A 17590-nucleotide genomic window follows, 5' to 3' on the forward strand; every position below is an offset into this window, starting at 1 on the left:
TCTGGCATTAGTTGTTATAGATGTCTCTGGTTGGAGCTTGTTCCTCCTGTGATTCTGTTAGCCTCTGTCAGCAGTCCTGGGAGTCCAGCTCTCTCCTGAGTCTCAGTGGTCAGAGTACTCTCCACAGGCAAGCTTTCCTCTTGCAGGGAAAGTGCAGAGTTCTGGCTTCAGACCTGCCTCCTGGCTAAAGATGTAGGCCGGAAAGGGGCCTGTCCCAGAAGATGTGTTGCCTCTGCAGTTTGCACACTAACCTGCAAAGTCTAGTCTCCTAGGGACCCTGGACACAATTTGGCTCTCTCACCTGCTCTGATGGACAAAGCCCTCCTGGTTGGCCACCTCTCTTCTGGCAGGGAAGGTGCCCGGATGTCCAGAGCCTGAAAGGGGATCTATCTCAGAAGCTGTGTTGCTTCTGCCTGTCCCAGAAGCTGTGTAGCTTCTGCAGTCTGCACTCTCACCAGCGCAGACTGGTCCCTGAGCAACCCGGAGCAAAGATGGCTCCCTTGCCAGTTCAGGCAGTGAGAGCCCTCCCGGTCCGACACCTCTCTTCTGGCCAGGATATCTGTAGCCCAAAACAGGGTCTGTCCCAGAAGCTGTGGCGCTTCTGCAGTCGACTTTTTTTTTTTTTCTTAATAAAGTCTCTTCAAACAAATGAATGAAAAGAAGACTTTTAAACAGATTTCTCATAGGAATGCACTATGGTATTGGTTAAAAAGGTGTCTTAGCTTTAAAGCAGATTGCCTAAGTTCAAATTCTTGTTCTCCCACCTATCTGGATGTTTGGGAAGTTAACTAACATCTTTGAATGTTAATATCTCTCCATGAAAACTGGAGGAGATAACATGAGATCAATCAAATGAGTTATGTCAAATACTAAAAACAATTCTGGTGTTTATTGTTTCACAAATGTCAGTTATTACTAAATGTTCATTGCACATATAATGATGGTGCCTCAGAGCTAAACGAACCTTCACTTTATAATTGAAGAATCATGGAATCAAAGTAAATCAGTGGCTCACAAATATACAGCGAACTTAGAACCTAAAAACCAACAAACAAACAACAAAAAAACAATTCTCTCGACCTATTTTCCATGGGAGTTTTCTCCGTAAGGATTTCTAAATCTGCACATGAACTAAGGACATTCAAGGCTCTTCAGTTTAACTCCCCCATAAAGGACCATACTGCATGATCATTTATCACAAACATAGCGTCATTGCCAGGAACTCCATTTCATAGATTCTTAGTAACAGGAATGCAGCGTGTGGGGATTGTAAAAGAACTTGTATCATGGCCCCCAGTAAAACTATGAAACACATGAGTGACAGGACTGGATGCCAAGGTCAGGTCCTCTGAGTTCAGATGAAACCACTGAATGAGCATCTTCTGAAAAACAAAACTGTTCAGGGAAAAAAGTGGTCTGGAAGAGTCATTATAAAGCTGTGCTCCGGGCCATCCTGCCCATACACAAATGTGTTGCAGACAGTGAGAATGCTTTGCCTGGGAAGAATTCGAAATGACGATTTTGATGAACTCTGAACAACTTCTTTAACAGCCAGGAAGGATACAGGAGCCAAGTACCCATACCGGGCATGATTTCTGATGGTTTCAGCTTTCTTCCCCATTGTCTGGAACAGTATTCAGCCTGGTTGTGCAAGAAGGTACACCAGTATTTTAAAATTCAAGCTAGCAGATATAGAATCTCAAAAGGAATTACAGCAACACAAAGATTGCTATTAACTAGGTACACATAAACCTGTAAGAAGGAATTTTCTTATCGGATTGGGAGAAAGGTTTTTTTTTTTTTTTTGCCTTAACTTAATAAGAGAATAGATTTAAATTTCTCTCTAATGCAAATAAAATTAGTGTAAGTAGCAGGAGCGATGGAGAGAAGGTCACACTAAGTAATCACCTATGTGGCCACAAAGAATGATCACCCACCACCTCAATGGCCAACAAGACACAGTGAACCACATCCTCACTGCAGGTTTATTTCAAGTGTCTTATTGTAGGACACAGACTCTGAGCCTTATTTTTATTGCTTAGAACTTTATTTCTCAAAGCATGAAATTTCCTTTACACTGAGTCAGAAAGTTAAGTTACCTTCTTTATATGAAGGTGGCCCAACCATCCTCCAACAATCCACCAGTGATGCATGGCTCTGCCTCTGTGTTTATAATATTTTATAAATCTCTACATTTACTTGTGACAATGGCTTTTTATAGTTTTCGTTATAACCTGGCCTTTAACAGATGACCCATCTCTTTAGTGGAACAATGGTTTTTTATATTTACCTATGTGTAATGTTTGGTTTGTAGACTACACATTCCTAAGGAGAGACTCCACATTCCATCTCTGTAATCTTCCAGGGCCTTCTAGTACCTCAGATGTACTCTCCGCTTAGTAAATGTGTTGTTTAGTTTCAACTATACATTTGCTAAGCATTTCCTACTTAAAAAGTGTGACTAATTGATTTTTAGGATTGGAATGTCTTTTCTTTCCATTTTTGAGATATCCTATTTTTGAAGCAAAATATTTAAAAAAGACTTTAGCAAATCAGAACTGTAATTTTGGAATGTTGCTCCCTTACTATGCAAAATGTGCCTAGAAAATACTGCTGAATATTATTGTTATGACAATAGGTTTCAATTGAAGGGGACCCTAGCATCTTCTTGTAATAGAGGAAGACAGAAAAACCAGAGGGGTATCAAGAAGGCTGTTCTAGAAAGACTATTGTGCTGTCTATAAAACTTACACAGTTCCCAGGTTCTGATTCTGAGATCCAGTAAGTATGCCCAAATGTCCACACTGCCAAATTTTTTCTTTAATGGCTTTTCTGAGAAATTAATATTTAGGCCCATAGACAAGACTGGCTGAATGATTTACAATGCTTAGTCTAAAATAAAAATTCAGAACCCTTTGCACCGAGATTATGACTTAAAGGGAGTGACAGTAGAACATGAAGTGAATGAAGAGCCTTTCTAGGCACAAGACCTTCTGTGTCTTCACTGGCTCCACACCTAGGAAGCCACCAGACCTGTCCTTCCTCAAAAAGCTTCTGTACAGTGAATGGCAAAAAGCCTGTGAGTATGGACAGAAGCAAAATTCAAAATTCAAGTGCTTACAAGGAGCCTCAGGAAGCTGGAAGAAGTTCATGATTTTTGAAAAAGGTAAGTTTAACTTTAAAAAAAATGTTTTTATGTGTGTGGTTTGCCTGTGTGTATGCACCACGTGAAGGGCTAGTGCCGGTGCAGGCCAGAAGAGGGCCTCAGGCCGCCTGGAACTGGCGTACAATGACTGTGAGCACCGTGTAGGTTCGGAGAACCAAGCCAAGTCTTCGAAAGATGCTCTTGACTGAGCCACCTCTCCAGCCCTACTAAACTTAGTTTGGCGAGAGCCACTAGAGGAGAAAGCCATTCTGGATTAAAGGAGAGTGTAAGCCAGAGTCCCCTGTTAAAAACTTTAGAATGGGGCTAATTTTTAAATGAGGTTGAATCACATTAACATAAGGATGGCAACTGAAATTGAGACTGGAAAGGCAGGCAAAGGACCATCACAATGACTGAACATCACAAAGGCCCAACTGTACCAACGACCTCCATGTCAATGTAAACGTTTGTGTGAATAGCCACTTTACAGATTTATGTATACCATAGTGATGCTTGCACGCTTGGCTGTGCATTAATACTGAATGCAATAATTAACTTGGAGGACTCCTAGGAGGTCTGTTTCCCTTAAGGCACAGCTCCTAATCTGGTTGCTCAACTCTCCCTCAAAGGCCTGCTGCTGGCCCTTCTGACTCTGTCCAAAGCCCCACGGAGTCAGCCCCAGCTCCTCGTCCCGCCCCCCTCCATTCCACGTGCTGGAGAGTGGGCGGTAGGAGTCCTTCCGGGTGACCGAGGTCAGCCCCGGCAAGATGGCGGCCCCCATGGAGCTCAGCTGCTGGGGAGGAGACTGGGGGCTCCCTTCGGTCCACAGCGAGTCCCTGGTGGTGCTGGTGAGGCCGCCTCGCGGGCCGGGGCGCGGGAGGACTGGGCTGGCTAGCCGCGGGGGACCGGCGGGCCGCCCGCAGGCGTCCGGGCCCGGCGACCCGGCGGCGCTGTCCCGGCCGGCCGGCCCCGCATCCTCAGGTCCTCCTCCTGCATCCGAGGTCCCCCGGAGCGGGGAGCCTGCGCGTCGCCGCCGGCGGCCCCTGCTGCAGACCTGCACGCCCGCTCTCGGTGTCTAAACTCTCTTATCGCAAACTCTGTTCCAGGCTTATGCCAAGTTCTCCGGCGCGCCCTTGAGAGTCAATGTGATAGACAAGACCTGGAGAGGGTCGAGAGGTACGGTACAAGCTTCCCCGCGCCTCTCCGCCCTTCCCAACAGTTGCCTCCCAGCTTGCCTTCCAGCCACATCGCCCAAGAGTACCTTGGGCGTCTTGGCTTGGCTTCTTAAGAACGACCTTGGCTGTGCGTTGCTTGCGTTTGGCCATTCCGAGTGAGTAAGAACTCAAAGTACAAGGCAAATCTGGAAAAATAGGAGAAACGAAAATGTCTTTTAGTGCTGCCCTTTGTAAAGCCCACAGACGTTTGTGCCCATGCTCTCCCATGTGCCAACTGGTGTAGTTTTTAAGGCATTGTAATCTTCAGAATAAATCACGGTGTTTGCTTGTGTGTAAACTGTTTTTGATTATAGGTGATGTACCAATTTTGACAACTGAAGACAGCATTATTTCTAAGCCTGCAAAAATTATAAACTTTTTAAGAAAACAGGTGGGTGGCTCCTTTAGAAGAAGTAGGTAGTTTTCTGCATGTTACTCATTATTATTATTATTATTATTGTTATTATTATTATTTCAGACTGGGTTATATGCTAATCTATGCTGCCACTGTGCAGCACAGACTGGCTTCAAATGCTAGAATTGTGGGTGTGGCCATCACACCTGGCATCCTGTATGACTTGTTTTTGGTTCATTATAAAGTGATTTTAATTCTCTGTGCAACTGGGAATGCCTGGATCTTGACAACAGAGAAACAAAGACTTGCTTGCTGGTGCTGAAAGGCATGCATTTTATTTTACTGTGATCTGGAAGTATAATGAAGTATATGTAATGCATTTATTGTGGATTTACGGAAAAGGACAGTTACTCAGACTTGTTGATAACGTCATCACTTTAGTCCTGTTGTTACTATACATTTCATGCTAAGTGTGACACCTGAGTTCCCACCATATGGCAACTATTTTATTTGATCATTTTTGTTGTTATTGTTTGGTTTGGTTTGGTTTTATGCTGGGAATTGAATACAGGACCTTGTAGTCACTGGTGGGCAAGCATTCTACCACTGAGTTGAATACTGAGCTTTGCATTTCTACTTTTAAAAAGCACTTATGTGATAGTTACATGCTTTATGAAATCACGTATCTAAAATGTGTGAAAGTGTAAATATTTATGTAGTAAATCATGATGTTTAAATATAAAAGATTCATATAAACATGACGGTTATACTTGGTTTGTCAGTACTTTAGGAAAAAAATCTTGTACCATTAAAATTTGAACCATTTCTAAATTGAGAAGTTTCCTTTTTTAATGGGAAAAAAAAAACCATTATAATGAACTGTGTGTTTTTTCCTTCCTTGTGAAAAACGGTTGCTTTTGCTCATTAACATTGTACCACACGCCATACTTTGAACAAAGGTCATTGATAAGCATGGAAGCAATAGAAGTTGACAAGCTGTAAGCAGCATTGGTGTGTGTGTGTGTGTGTGTGTGTGTGTGTGTGTATGGTGCATTAAGAAACAGTTTTCATTGGTTAGTATTCTTCCCTCTTAATGTCAGGTTTGACATTTGTGAGGGAGAATAGGAGTTCTAATTTGTTTATCTCCCTAGGAATGTCCTTTGACCTCTGAGAAACTGTTTTTCTTTTTAATAGAAATATAATGCTGACTGTGAGCTCACAGCAAAACAAGGGGCAGACACACTGGCTTACATCGCTCTCCTGGAAGAGAAGCTTCTCCCTGCTGTGGTGAGCATCTCTGAGTGACTTAGTTGAAAATGTTGTAATCTGTTTAGAAAAAAATGAAACGGGTTGGGGGGGCGGGCCTTAAAGAGGAAATTTCTTGTATTAGCCTTGATCTTTTATATTATGAGAAAGCTGAATTCTCCTAGGCATTTACCTTCCCACTGAAGTGGACAGTCCACTTTGTTTGTTTGCTTGTTTGGCTAAGGAAATATTCTACCACTGAGTTATAGTCCAGTGCAATAATATAGTTTTGGAAATAAACACTATTGATGGAAGATGAGACTTTGCTCCATGTATAGAATTGGTTATATTGTAGTTCATTCATTCTGAAAATATTTGCTGAGCACTGACTATGTACTGGGCTATATCCTGGGTACTGAGATATAGCAGAGAACAAAATTCATATGGTTAAGATAATCTCATTTTACCTTGAGTCATTTCATCTGGAAAATTTAAATGAAGTTACTTTATTCAAAGACAATTATGAAAATGTCGTCACATTGACTGGGCGGTGTTTGTCTTGGCGGAGCATCCCTGTAATGGTTTATCTTCTTTGGCAGCTTCACACCTTCTGGGTTGAGAATGAGAATTACTTTACCGTGACAAAGCCATGGTTTGCCTCTCGTATCCCTTTCCCTCTGAATTTAATCCTGCCGGGAAGGATGTCTAGAGGAGCCCTGAATAGGATTCTCTTGACAAGGGGAGAACCTCCCCTCTACCATGTCCAAGAAGTGGAAGCACAGGTACAGCCTGGATTCTCCCAGCAGGCGCCCTGTTGGCAAGGGAGAGGTGGCAGATACTACCTGCAAAGCACTTTTCATCCTTTTTAGATATATAGAGATGCCAAGGAGTGCCTAAATCTCCTATCAAACAGATTGGGAACATCTCAGTTTTTCTTTGGTGACACGTGAGTAAATTCTCTTAAAAATCACTTTGCCATAAGCCACTCTTTTGGTATTTAAAAGATGACTTACGGCTTTCTTTGTTCTATTACTATGAAAACGTCATGAAACTGCTGCCACATTGAAAACCCTACATGGAGTAACCCACGTCTGTGTTCCTGGGCCAGAGCCACTCATAGTTAACTCAAGAATAAGCTATCTTATCCCTTAACAACAGCAAAAGGTTGGGTCAGTGATCTGCTGCAGAAGACAAGGGCCCTTCTGGCTGAGGCTCAACCCCAGCAGCCACAGGGCCCCTCCTCCCACAGGCCGTCCAGAGCACAAGCCTGTTACCCATTGTACTGACCATGAAGGCCCTGGACACACATGTGCCACCATACCCTTCCTGACACTTCAAAGGGGGTTCTCAGGTTTTAGCTGAGTGATAGAGTTCTCTAATAGCCTACACAAGGCCCTGGGTTCTATTCTTAGCTCAAGATTTACTGGGTTTTTATATTTTTTTTTTTTTTGTTATTATTGGCATTAATCTAACATTAGCTTATTATGCTGAGTATGTCACTATAAAAGTATCAAACATTATTCTCACCCTACTTCTAGTCTGTAACATTTGTAGTTCACAACCTCAGCCTCTTCTGAATAAAGTAAATGGTTAGAGTATTCTTAAAGCTACTTAGAAGGTAAAACTTGGACTCCCTCACTTTTGGAAACAAAACTGGTAGTAAACCATTTAGAATGTGATTTGTCTGTTAGACTTGACAGATAGTTTGACTCCTAAAAGTGCCTTTAAGTGCCCCTGAAGGAGAGTCCTTTGTCTCCAGGCCCTCCACCTTGGACGCCTATGTGTTCGGTTTCCTTGCGCCTCTTTATAAAGTGAGTTTTCCCAAAGTTCACTTACAGAAGCATCTGAAACAGCTCTGCAACCTGTGCCGCTTCTCTGATGACATCCTGGGCAGCTACTTTAGGCCCGGTCCTGGAGGTACGTCAGCTTTTCTTCAGCTAATGTTTATTCAAATAGTCTCCTGACAGTGCAGAAGTAGAACAAGTTTGTGGATTGTCTTAGATTCTACTTCATGGCTTCAAGACCTGGAGGTTTCCCAGCCTCGTCTGCTCCCGTGTTATTAGTTACGTGGAGAGAGAGGCATTGGACTCCCATCATCCTCTGGACTTTACACTCTATGTGTATCTACCTATAAGTATTGCCCCCCTGAAGTGAGTCATTTTCTTCTAAAAGGTTAAACCACACGTGTTGAGTCCCTGCTGAAGAGTAGTGTTTATCCTCATTCGAGTGGGCAATCACTTTAAATGATTCTTACCTGCTGCTTCCAGCATTTTCCTTCATGAACAGAAATCAGTAGCAGAGTGACTTTGATGAGGTACACTCCCATGATTCTACTACTTGAAAACTGATTGCACCAAACTGGAGATATAGTAAGTAGAGGGCTCTTGGCACTTAGGATGGAATTCTCTGTGACTGGGGCCTTGTGCTTAAGAGACTGGGGCACTAAGTTTGCATTTGTGGAGGTGGCTGAAATTGTCCTTTTAAGAAACAGAAGTTATGAAGTACCTGGCTTAGGTAGACAGGCTGGTTTTTGTCATGAGTTATGTGCTTTACAGACAGGAAGGTCTAGGAAGTGGGACGTTAGGGAACCAAGCAGCATCCAGCCTTGTCACTCTTGAGCAGTGGCTAACAAGCCTGACTGACTACACAGCTCATTTATGCTTTCCAAATTAGAATGTCCTGGGATCAAGCTCAGAAAGTCCTACTTTTAAAAATCCTTTTAAATGTCTTGGGTGCCTGGTGAGTAGATGGCAGGAAATCGCTGCCTTAGCAAGCTGCCTGTAGTGTTGTGACCAGTGACTGATGTGATTCGAGAGAGAGCCAGCTTGTACTTGAAACTACCACGCCTTTACTAACCTCTGTGGCTGGCTGCATGTCCTGTTGCTCAGGGTCCTCCATAGATAGAGTTTGTGTTTTCCTTTCTGATTTCTTCTGGAGCACTGTTGTCCCTCCTAACTTTCCCCTTGAACCCAAAATGTGTTTTTCTCTCCATTTCTCTTTTGTTTTCTTTGGGGGAGGGTGGGTAAACGGAAAAGCATTGTTTTCAATCTTAAACAGCGTGAAACTCTTTCAAAGTTCCCTTTCTCTGATTTCTCTCCTGGCTTCTCAGGCGTCTCCCCAGCTGGACAAGAAATGGTAGATGCTAACCTGCAGAAGCTCACGCAGCTTGTAAATAAGGAGTCCAACTTAATTGAGAAGGTCGGGTGATTTCAGTCGTTGTTTTCCTCTCTGTGGAAATGTAGTAATGTGGTTTGTGTGTTCACTTGTTTGAGTATACTTTCAGCAAAGACTTATGTAATACAGTGCTTTGAAGCCAGCAGCAGCAGCCTGATTGAGGAAAAATTAAGTAACTGTATTGGTTTTCTTTTTACTGTGTAGTTTGCATTTACCAAGTTGGGTGGCACAAACACTGCCTTTAAAGACAGCAAGTCAGAAGCAAGCCTTGCTTGCTGTTCAAGCCCTGCCCTGAAGTTATTTCTGCAGGTCTAAGTGCCTACGCCCTGTCGTCCTTAGCAGTAATGTCTCGCTTCTTTCCCGGTGCCCCCGCCTTCTGGTCTTCTGGCCTTACTGTGGTCTGCAGTGTTTTTAACCGGCTTAGGTATTTTCTCACGTTGGAGAGTCTCAGTTTGTGTGAGACTCTAAAGTCCTGGGCAGCGGGGAGAGAGCCAGCCAGGGAGGATTTGAGAAGGGTTCCAATTGGAAGCGTGCGAAAGGCTGTGCAGAGTTGCGCCAGGTGTCTGATAGGCTCACCCTTTACAGACACTGAGGTGTAAGAGCTCCATGGGGTTAGCTCGTGCAAGCTTCCCGGAAGCTCTGTGTGCAGATTCTCCTACTGTCCCACTTCACAGATGTGAGGGTGTGTGCAGTTCTGTCACCTGCCAAGGTCTTTGGGCTGAAGAAAGTTGAGAGCTGAGGCTCCAGCATGAATGCTGTAGCTTATTGTTCTCTCCTGTAGGCTAGTGTGCAGCGACTAAATGAGATTGTGTCTGTCACCAGGGGGTGAGGAGGCTTGCCACTGGCATTCTCCGGGATGGCCTTTGTTCCCAGTGTTCCATTTGGTGGTATATTTTGGTAGTCTGAGTTAAAACCTGGGTGAGTTCAAGTCTTTGCTTAGTCCAATACACATCCTATTAAGATGTATGCATGGTCAAAGGATCTCACTCATCTAATAGACGAAGGCTACTTGACAAAGTTTTCATATTCTATATGTGGGGAATTGGTGACCTGTGGGGAACTATGAAGTACCCACACAGGCAGAAGACAAAGCTAGGATCTACTTTATACGTATCTACCTTGGACCTTCATCAGTTTATGGAAGTCTTGTAAGCTGGTCACCAGTATCTGCTCTTGTGTGGGAGGTTTGTGATGGTTGGAGTAACAGTAGGGCAGCAGGTCTTCCTAAACACTCTGTTAAACTTTATAGCGAAGCCGAGAGCTTAAAGGAAAGACAAATGCTGGAGAAACTTACTGCTTGCTGGAAATCAGAAGCTGCTTGCTACAGTTGTTCACTGGTCACACCCTTTTCTCATTTGAAAGTGAAAATTAATCTTTTATTTTCTGTCTTTTGCAATCCTTGTACATACACACTTTGCTAAAATGTTTTCTCCTTGTGTTGAAAGAGCATCCTGAGAAACAAGGGAAGTTTTAGGTATTCTGCATTTATACAGTGCTCTGAAAATAGCCTGTCTGTTGGGGGAATGCTAGGATAGTATTTTCTGCTGCCTTTGCGGTTTGTTGGCAGCTGCTTTCAAGGTTTTGAAGGAGTGAAGTTGGTAGAAAACTCAACTCCAGATCTGCATCTTGCACCATCTATGTTATGTTAGTCTTGGTGAAGGCGGTTTGTGAAGATCTAAGTAAGTACTGAGCAGTTCCTGTCCTAGTGTTCTAGGGGTGGGAGTGTGTGTCTCTGAACTTCTTGGGCATTTTAAAAATACACTTTGTATGAATTGTTTCTTGAAGTCAGCTTAGAAGTGATCAGTGCTTGAAGGAACCTCCAGATGAGACCAAAAGAACATGCGCTTGCCATATCTTTTCCCAGCATCCTTTGCTCTGCAGCCTCTCAGTTCCTGTGGGGTGCTTTTGCATGCTTTTTTCCACTCTCCGTTTGGAAAAGAAGTATAGTTAAAAACCAACAGTGTTACGATAAGGAGCCCTGGCTCAAGCTTCAGCTCTGAAACTGGCCTTGGGACCCAGAAAAAGGACTCCTTTCTGTGCCTGTTAGTCAGTGTGTGGGGAAGATGAGCAGAGCGCAGGAACATTGCATCCACACTGACTTGTCGACGGTGTCTTAAGTGAGGCTCCAGCCAAGTAAGTCCGGCAGTGTAGTCTTACTGTAACTTTGTGATGGTCGAGTTAGAGCCACATTGCTTTTTATGGATCCTGAGGCAGCTGGTATACAAAGTCTGACATCCATCATTTTTGAGTGATTAGTGATCAGAGGAAGGTACTCCATCAGTCCTAGAAACCCCTGGTTCTACCCTCTTCTAGGCTGTAGACTAGATGGGGAGGCCACGTTCCACAAGACCAGAGCCTCAGCCTCACTCAGCTGTGTCTTGTACTTTCCACAGATGGATGGCAACCTCCGCCAAAGCCCTCAGCTTCTTCCTCGGAAGCTGCCGACCCTCAAACTGACTCCAGCAGAAGAGGAGAGTAATTCCTTGCAGCTGCTGTCACCCTGACAGTCACAGCTGGTTGCAGTCTGTCTTATGATTGTTGCAGTCATTGCTGATGCCAAGTGTACGGAGACCCAAAGAATGCTGTAATAGGTTTAAGACTAAAGCAGAGGGAGCTGTATGTGTAAATTAGGAAAGCTATTATTTTAGCTTGGCAGTGCATTTTAAATAAAGGTGAATGCTAAGCGAACTGGGTGGGTGGGCGGGCAGGGCAAGCCCATGGTACTGTATATAAAACTCCTGCCTTAACCTTGGCAGATCTTTGCCTTTGGTTCAGGTGTTGCTGACCAAAAGCTGCAATTCTGTTGTGAATGTACATTTTTAATGTATTTAAGTTAATTTATTAGTTTTTCTTAGACTCGTCTCAGTACCTAATATGTGGCTTTTTGGCTGAGACCTTATTCTTTTAAGAAGTCTGATGCCGATTTTAAGAACCAGGAAAAATAGAAATTATTTCAATAGAAAAGCCTGTATTTAATTTTAAAAAGCAATGAGGAATGTGCTTCTTAATTGTTTTCTTGTAAGTCTGCTCCTTTGGCAGTTTAGTACTACATATACAAATGTTAAAGGTGATTTATATAATACCCCTGATAACACATGCACGCACGCCAGTTTGACTAAGTACTTGCTGATAGGTTTGCTCTAAGCTAGCAAAGATGAACATGGCAGCCTTAGACCTGTATATTTAGTACACCGTTGCTTACTTGTCTCATTCTTACATCAATTCCAGAACTGGAAGTCTAGCTTGTCTTACTATAGTGTTACTGTGCTCCCTGAATTGTTAGGCCCCCCTGGGATGAGCCGTGGCGAGCGTCCTGGATCTGCTCCCGTGTGTTGGGTCTCAGTGCTCCATTTGACTCAAAGCAGTTTGTTTCCTAATAAGCATATCATGTAGTCACACTTTCTGACAAACTATTATTTCCTGTGCAATTTTAACTATAGTTGAAGGATCCAAAGGAATGAGTCAAAAGTAGCAGGTTTCTAAGACGGTTTACAGTTATTGGTTGTGAATGAGCCGTTCAAGGATTTGCTGTGTAGTAATTTCACATATAATATAAACTCGCTAATTTTAGTGGCCAAGGTGCTTCTGTTATTGTAAAACTACTTCTGGAATTTTAAAAATAGGACCATGTTTGGGATTAGTGTCTTACAAGATTACTGTGGTGCTCAGAAAATGTTGCCAAGTTCTGCAGAAACCAGGCTGTGTTGTCTAGAGACTGGGCTATTGTGAGCAGAGTGGAGCTCAGCTGCATTTGACCTACATCAACCCAGGTTGCTCTGTTTTTGGTAGATGTAAGTCTCAGGTCACTGTAAATACTCAGTCTTGAAGCTTTAAATAAGACACAGTCGCATCCACCTCTGTGAGTGCATTTGCATTTCGGACATGTACTCAATGAGTTTCACAGAACTGCTTTAACAGGGTGTGTGTTCGTGTGTGTGTGTGTGTGTGTGTGTGTGTGTGTGTGTGTGTGTGTGTGAGTGTGCAATGCGGGAGTGAATGTGTGCTAGTGAGTGTGGGTTTGTGCATGTGTGTGTGAGTGAATGTGTGTAGGGTAAGTGTATGTGTGTACATGTGTGTGTGGTGTATGTGTGTACGGGAAGTGAGTGTATGTGTGCGATCTCCTAAGGCAAGTTACAACAGTCAGAAATCTGGGTATATCTGAGTATTGTGTTTTAAGATTAATGATCAAGAGGCTTCATTTGTCTCTATGATTGATTTTATATTAAAGAAGGATGGGTGACACATTAGTCATATATCTGTTTATGCTTTAATCAGGGTTACTCATTTTCAACTATTATTAGTAGTAAACCTTCCAAAAAGTATTTGAAGTAGTTTATATTTGTAAAATGCATGTAAGAATAGGACAATTATTTTTGAACGATAACAATTCCTGAAAAAAAAATCATATCAACAGTACTAGATTGTAAAATCTCACTCTCTGTGGGTGATGTTAGAAGGTAATTCTGAGGTAAGTTCTGCTAATGTCTGTGAGGAAGGAACATGGGCTTACATGGTAGAAGAATGCAACAGACCATATTCAGAAGACTCTAGACTTCAACCAAGGAGTGTACTGTACTGTTTGTGCACCAAACTCTTCTTAATCATTTTAGAATAGTAAGCGCTTGTTCTTTTTAGTGGAGAGGATGTCTGTAAAGTGACTTTTTTTTTTATGGTCACCCTGCTCTGAACTGCCTTTAGCCTTATATTCTGTAGCCCATGTGCTTCAAGCCCACATTTCTGAGCTGCAGAACCTTAGTTAGCTGAGTAAGAACTTAGATGTTAGTTACTGAGTTGAGCTCTGCTTGTCTAAGCAAATGGAACAGGAGGAAGCTGTAACTGAGCAGAGAATACTTCAGGGACCAGGCACACCAAGAAGCTCTTAGAAGGAGGTAGTTCCTTAGACGGGACAAAGGGCTGTAGTGACCCTGTCAGGACGTGTGTGTGTGAGTATGCTGGGAAAAGTGCCCCACAGCCCTGACCAAACACTGTGAGCCATGTGTGTCGGAGGTGGTGGTAGCAGGCAGCATGGAAACAGGGACTGTGCTCATTTTTACTTTTGTTGATTTTACAGAGCTAGAAAAAAAAGATGAGTTTGCTAATTCCCACAGGAAAGCATCTTCAGTGAACACTGTCATCACAGTGGTGACCTAACACTGAAGCAACCACAGACAAGGGGGTGTGGGTTTCTTTACAACTTGACTTCACAAAAGGCTCACAGTAACAAGTGTCGGGGTACTAGAGGACCCAAGACTTTTTGGAAACAACCATTTTTATTTCTAGTTATAATCCCTAAAAATTTATAACTGATAAATACAGTAACACAGGGAACAAAGATACTTAAGTTAGATCTAAGTTAAAATGTTTTCAAAGTCTAAAAATGGGCAAAACGTACATCAACAGAGGCAGAAACTTGAGGAATATTGTGAGAAAACGACTTTGTTCAGGTGGGATTTGATTTGGGTACTGCCTCTCAGACATGCACCTTACCAAGCTTGCTCAAAATGGTTTTTTTGGTAGAGTCAACAGTTTTTCAACAGCCACAACCATAACCACTCAAAGGCAGAATATAAATATTTAAATATGCTTGGGAGCTGAATGGCTGGCTGGCTCAGTACTTAAGAGAATGTACAGCTCTTGCTGAGGACGTGGGTTCAGTTCCCAGGACCTATGGCAGGTGGTTTACAACCTTCTGGAACTCTGTCTCCAGGGGATCCGACACACCCTTCTGGAATCCATGAGCATGTGTACTCAAAATGTTCATGCCCCCCCCCCCACACACATAATTACCAGTAAAATTTGTTTAAATATACTTAGGAAGCTGAATGATGGGGCCATGGAATATCTCACTTCCATTTTTGTAATGCTTTAAGAGTCTATAATTATTCCAAAATAAAAGGATTTTTAAAAAGCAAACCTAGTAGATTAAGTTTGTCACTATCTACATATCTCTATCTTAAAATTTAATACTGCAGACCTAGTGTTTAGTTTCCAAATGAGAACTACATTATATATTGACAACATTTTTTATTTCATTCTTGAGTTTAAGGAGAAAGCAGCTCAGGTTTCTAACAGATGCATCCCTGAAGATGGCCCTTGCCTTTGAGAATGTTTCTCACAGCCTCACACCAAAACTAATTTCCATTAAAATATCAAGATGCTAATGATTTTACGTTTCTACCTTGTGTTAACTGAAGCCTCACTGGAGCTGCGTTTCAGGATGAGAAGGCCAGGATGTTTGGCTCTTTGTTAGTGTGGAAGCTGCTGGTGATGGTGTAATCTCTGGGACCCCAGGATGCTTGTTTTACACTCAGTACTGTTGTGTCCAAAACAAATGAGAACTCTGGGAATTTAAAAGGCTTAAAAAATATTTTTCCAGAAAAACAGTCTTAAAAGAATTAACATTCTTGAACAGCCACATGTGATAAAAGGGAGGCTGGAGCTGATTGCCTGTGAACAGTGAAGGTGTGTTGTGATAGAGGGTTGCGCCAACAGAATGCGCCAGCTTCTTTCAAAGGGGAAACAGGCACGTTTTTATGCCCTCATTATTATTAATTTGAAGTTATAAGGTAAAAACATTTAGTTTATGCAAGAGTAGATTCTAAGAGGGTATTTGGTAGAATATATTGTTCTACTAAGTTTGGAAAATGCTGTATTATGCAAAGCTGACTCGCTGTAGGCTTTTCAGAACCTTTGATGTGTAAATGTGTGTTTTTGGTTTCCAACTTCAGAGATGTTTTATTTTATTAGCAAAGAGGACAGACTGAACCAGGCTGCATGCGGGCGCATGTAGAGGGCAGACTGAACCAGGCTGCGTGTGAGTGCATGTAGAGAGGGCAGACTGAACCAGGCTGCGTGCGGGTGCATGTAGAGGGCAGACTGAACCAGGCTGCGTGCGGGCGCATGTAGAGGGCAGACTGAACCAGGATGCGTGCGAGTGCATGTAGAGAGGGCAGACTGAACCAGGCTGTGTGCGGGCGCATGCACATCCCCCAGGGGGACTCATTGTCTCACCTCCATTTAATATACCACTTCCCTAACTTATTTTACTGAGGATTTTTAAAAAGTAGATGTTTTATGGGATTTGTGTTCTAAGGAATTTCCTTAGGAGAACATTGAGTATTTTGTTGTCTGTGCTCATTACAAAGTTTCTGTTTTGAGTGTTTCTCTGGTGATGCTAAGGGTGACTAAACAAGCTTCATTTCCTCCCAGAGTATAAACCAGCTCACTAGTGAGGCTATGGCGCCTTGTCAGCCTTTGCAGCATATACACACAGTCACAGGCTCGGCGCGCCAGGGCTTGAATGTACATTAGAAGCACAACTTGCTGTGGGGTTTGAGTGCTGGTGTCATGGTGAGCAGCCAACCATATGAAAAGCTCTTGGATCTTAGTTCTGATGCTTCAGTTTTCCTCTCGAAGATTAGAGCGATGCCTGTAATCATGTAGTTTACATATCCCAGATCTTCGGCCATCACGGGAAGTGCCCTGCCAGAGTTTGCATCAGCCTCTGAGAGTCATTGGGGAAGGAGAAGGCCATTCTGGCTGCTTGTTCTTTGGTCCGTGGGCTGCTGGCATCTTGATCTGATGGAGGACGGGTGTGTACAAGCCTTTAAATGCATAAAGATGATTCGGGTTTCTCTTACGTCTTACTGTTTTGTAAAATAGAAACCATCCTTAAATGAAACTGAAGTTTTGTAGCTTCACTTTAGCTTTCTGGAAGATCAACAGAGGAAGGGACAAGAGCTGCATATGATGTTTATTGGCTCCATCTCCCAAGGCAGTCTCTGTTCTAGTGTGCAAATACCATAGCCTTGCCTACTGTGAATGTATTTTACCTAGAGCTGATGTAGAAATACCCAGAAGTGGAAATGATGGTCACTGTTTAGAATTTATTCTGATAAATGAGAAACTGGATATAATCTCAAAATAGCTATTTTCTCAATAAAATTGTAAATCATCTGCCTGTTTGTTAGTTCTTGCTGTACATCGTTTATTCATTGATATGGTTGCCTTTCTTGAGATGAACTTTAGTGGCTGAAAAAAGTCACTGGGTGCTGGGGCTCAGCCGGATGAAGTACCGCTTCTTTTCGCCCATTTTGTGTAGGATCCTTGGGTACCCTTGTGAGATGTGTACTCCATACCAAGTGGGTGCATGCCTCAAGGCCACTACTGACCTGCATGCCATGCCAGACACCTACAGCTATGCACGGTTGTCAGTTTGTCTTCCTTTGCCCTTTAGTTGGCCCCCAGTCCAGCAATGTTCCATTCAGCTGAATGGAGACATTAAGGAAAGAACACTGTTTTAGGCTGGATGGAAGTTAATGGTTTGGGTTTTTTCCTTCTTATTTTTTTATTTTATTTTATTTATTTATTTATTTATTTATTTTTTTTTTTGGTTTTTCGAGACAGGGTTTCTCTGTATAGCCCTGGCTGTCCTGGAACTCACTTGGTAGACCAGGC

The 17590-nt window shown here is 42.9% G+C and overlaps 1 protein-coding gene across 6 annotated transcripts; it reads left to right on the forward strand.

Annotated features, from left to right (window-relative positions):
* Positions 1-3898: 3898 nt before the first annotated feature.
* On the forward strand, positions 3899-17089 carry Mtx3 (metaxin 3). 6 transcript variants are annotated; one of them, XR_003844802.1, is made up of 10 exons: positions 3899-3993; positions 4252-4321; positions 4674-4750; positions 5909-6001; positions 6559-6741; positions 6829-6905; positions 7719-7876; positions 8132-8328; positions 9069-9157; positions 11527-17089. XR_003844802.1 is itself a non-coding variant. In XM_021208720.2 (9 exons), exons 1-9 carry the CDS (start codon positions 3913-3915, stop codon positions 11635-11637), a joined length of 939 nt encoding a protein of 312 aa, XP_021064379.1. In that variant the 5' UTR covers positions 3899-3912; the 3' UTR covers positions 11638-11822. The 6 variants fall into 6 exon arrangements, 2 of the variants coding, with proteins under 2 accessions (XP_021064379.1, XP_029399940.1); XR_003844801.1 differs by having other exon boundaries at positions 8227-8328; XM_021208720.2 differs by lacking the exon at positions 8132-8328 and having other exon boundaries at positions 11527-11822.
* The last annotated feature ends 501 nt before the right edge of the window (positions 17090-17590 follow it).

The sequence above is a fragment of the Mus pahari genome, chromosome 11 (genome assembly GCF_900095145.1).
Source record: "Mus pahari chromosome 11, PAHARI_EIJ_v1.1, whole genome shotgun sequence".
Lineage (NCBI taxonomy): Eukaryota > Metazoa > Chordata > Mammalia > Rodentia > Muridae > Mus > Mus pahari.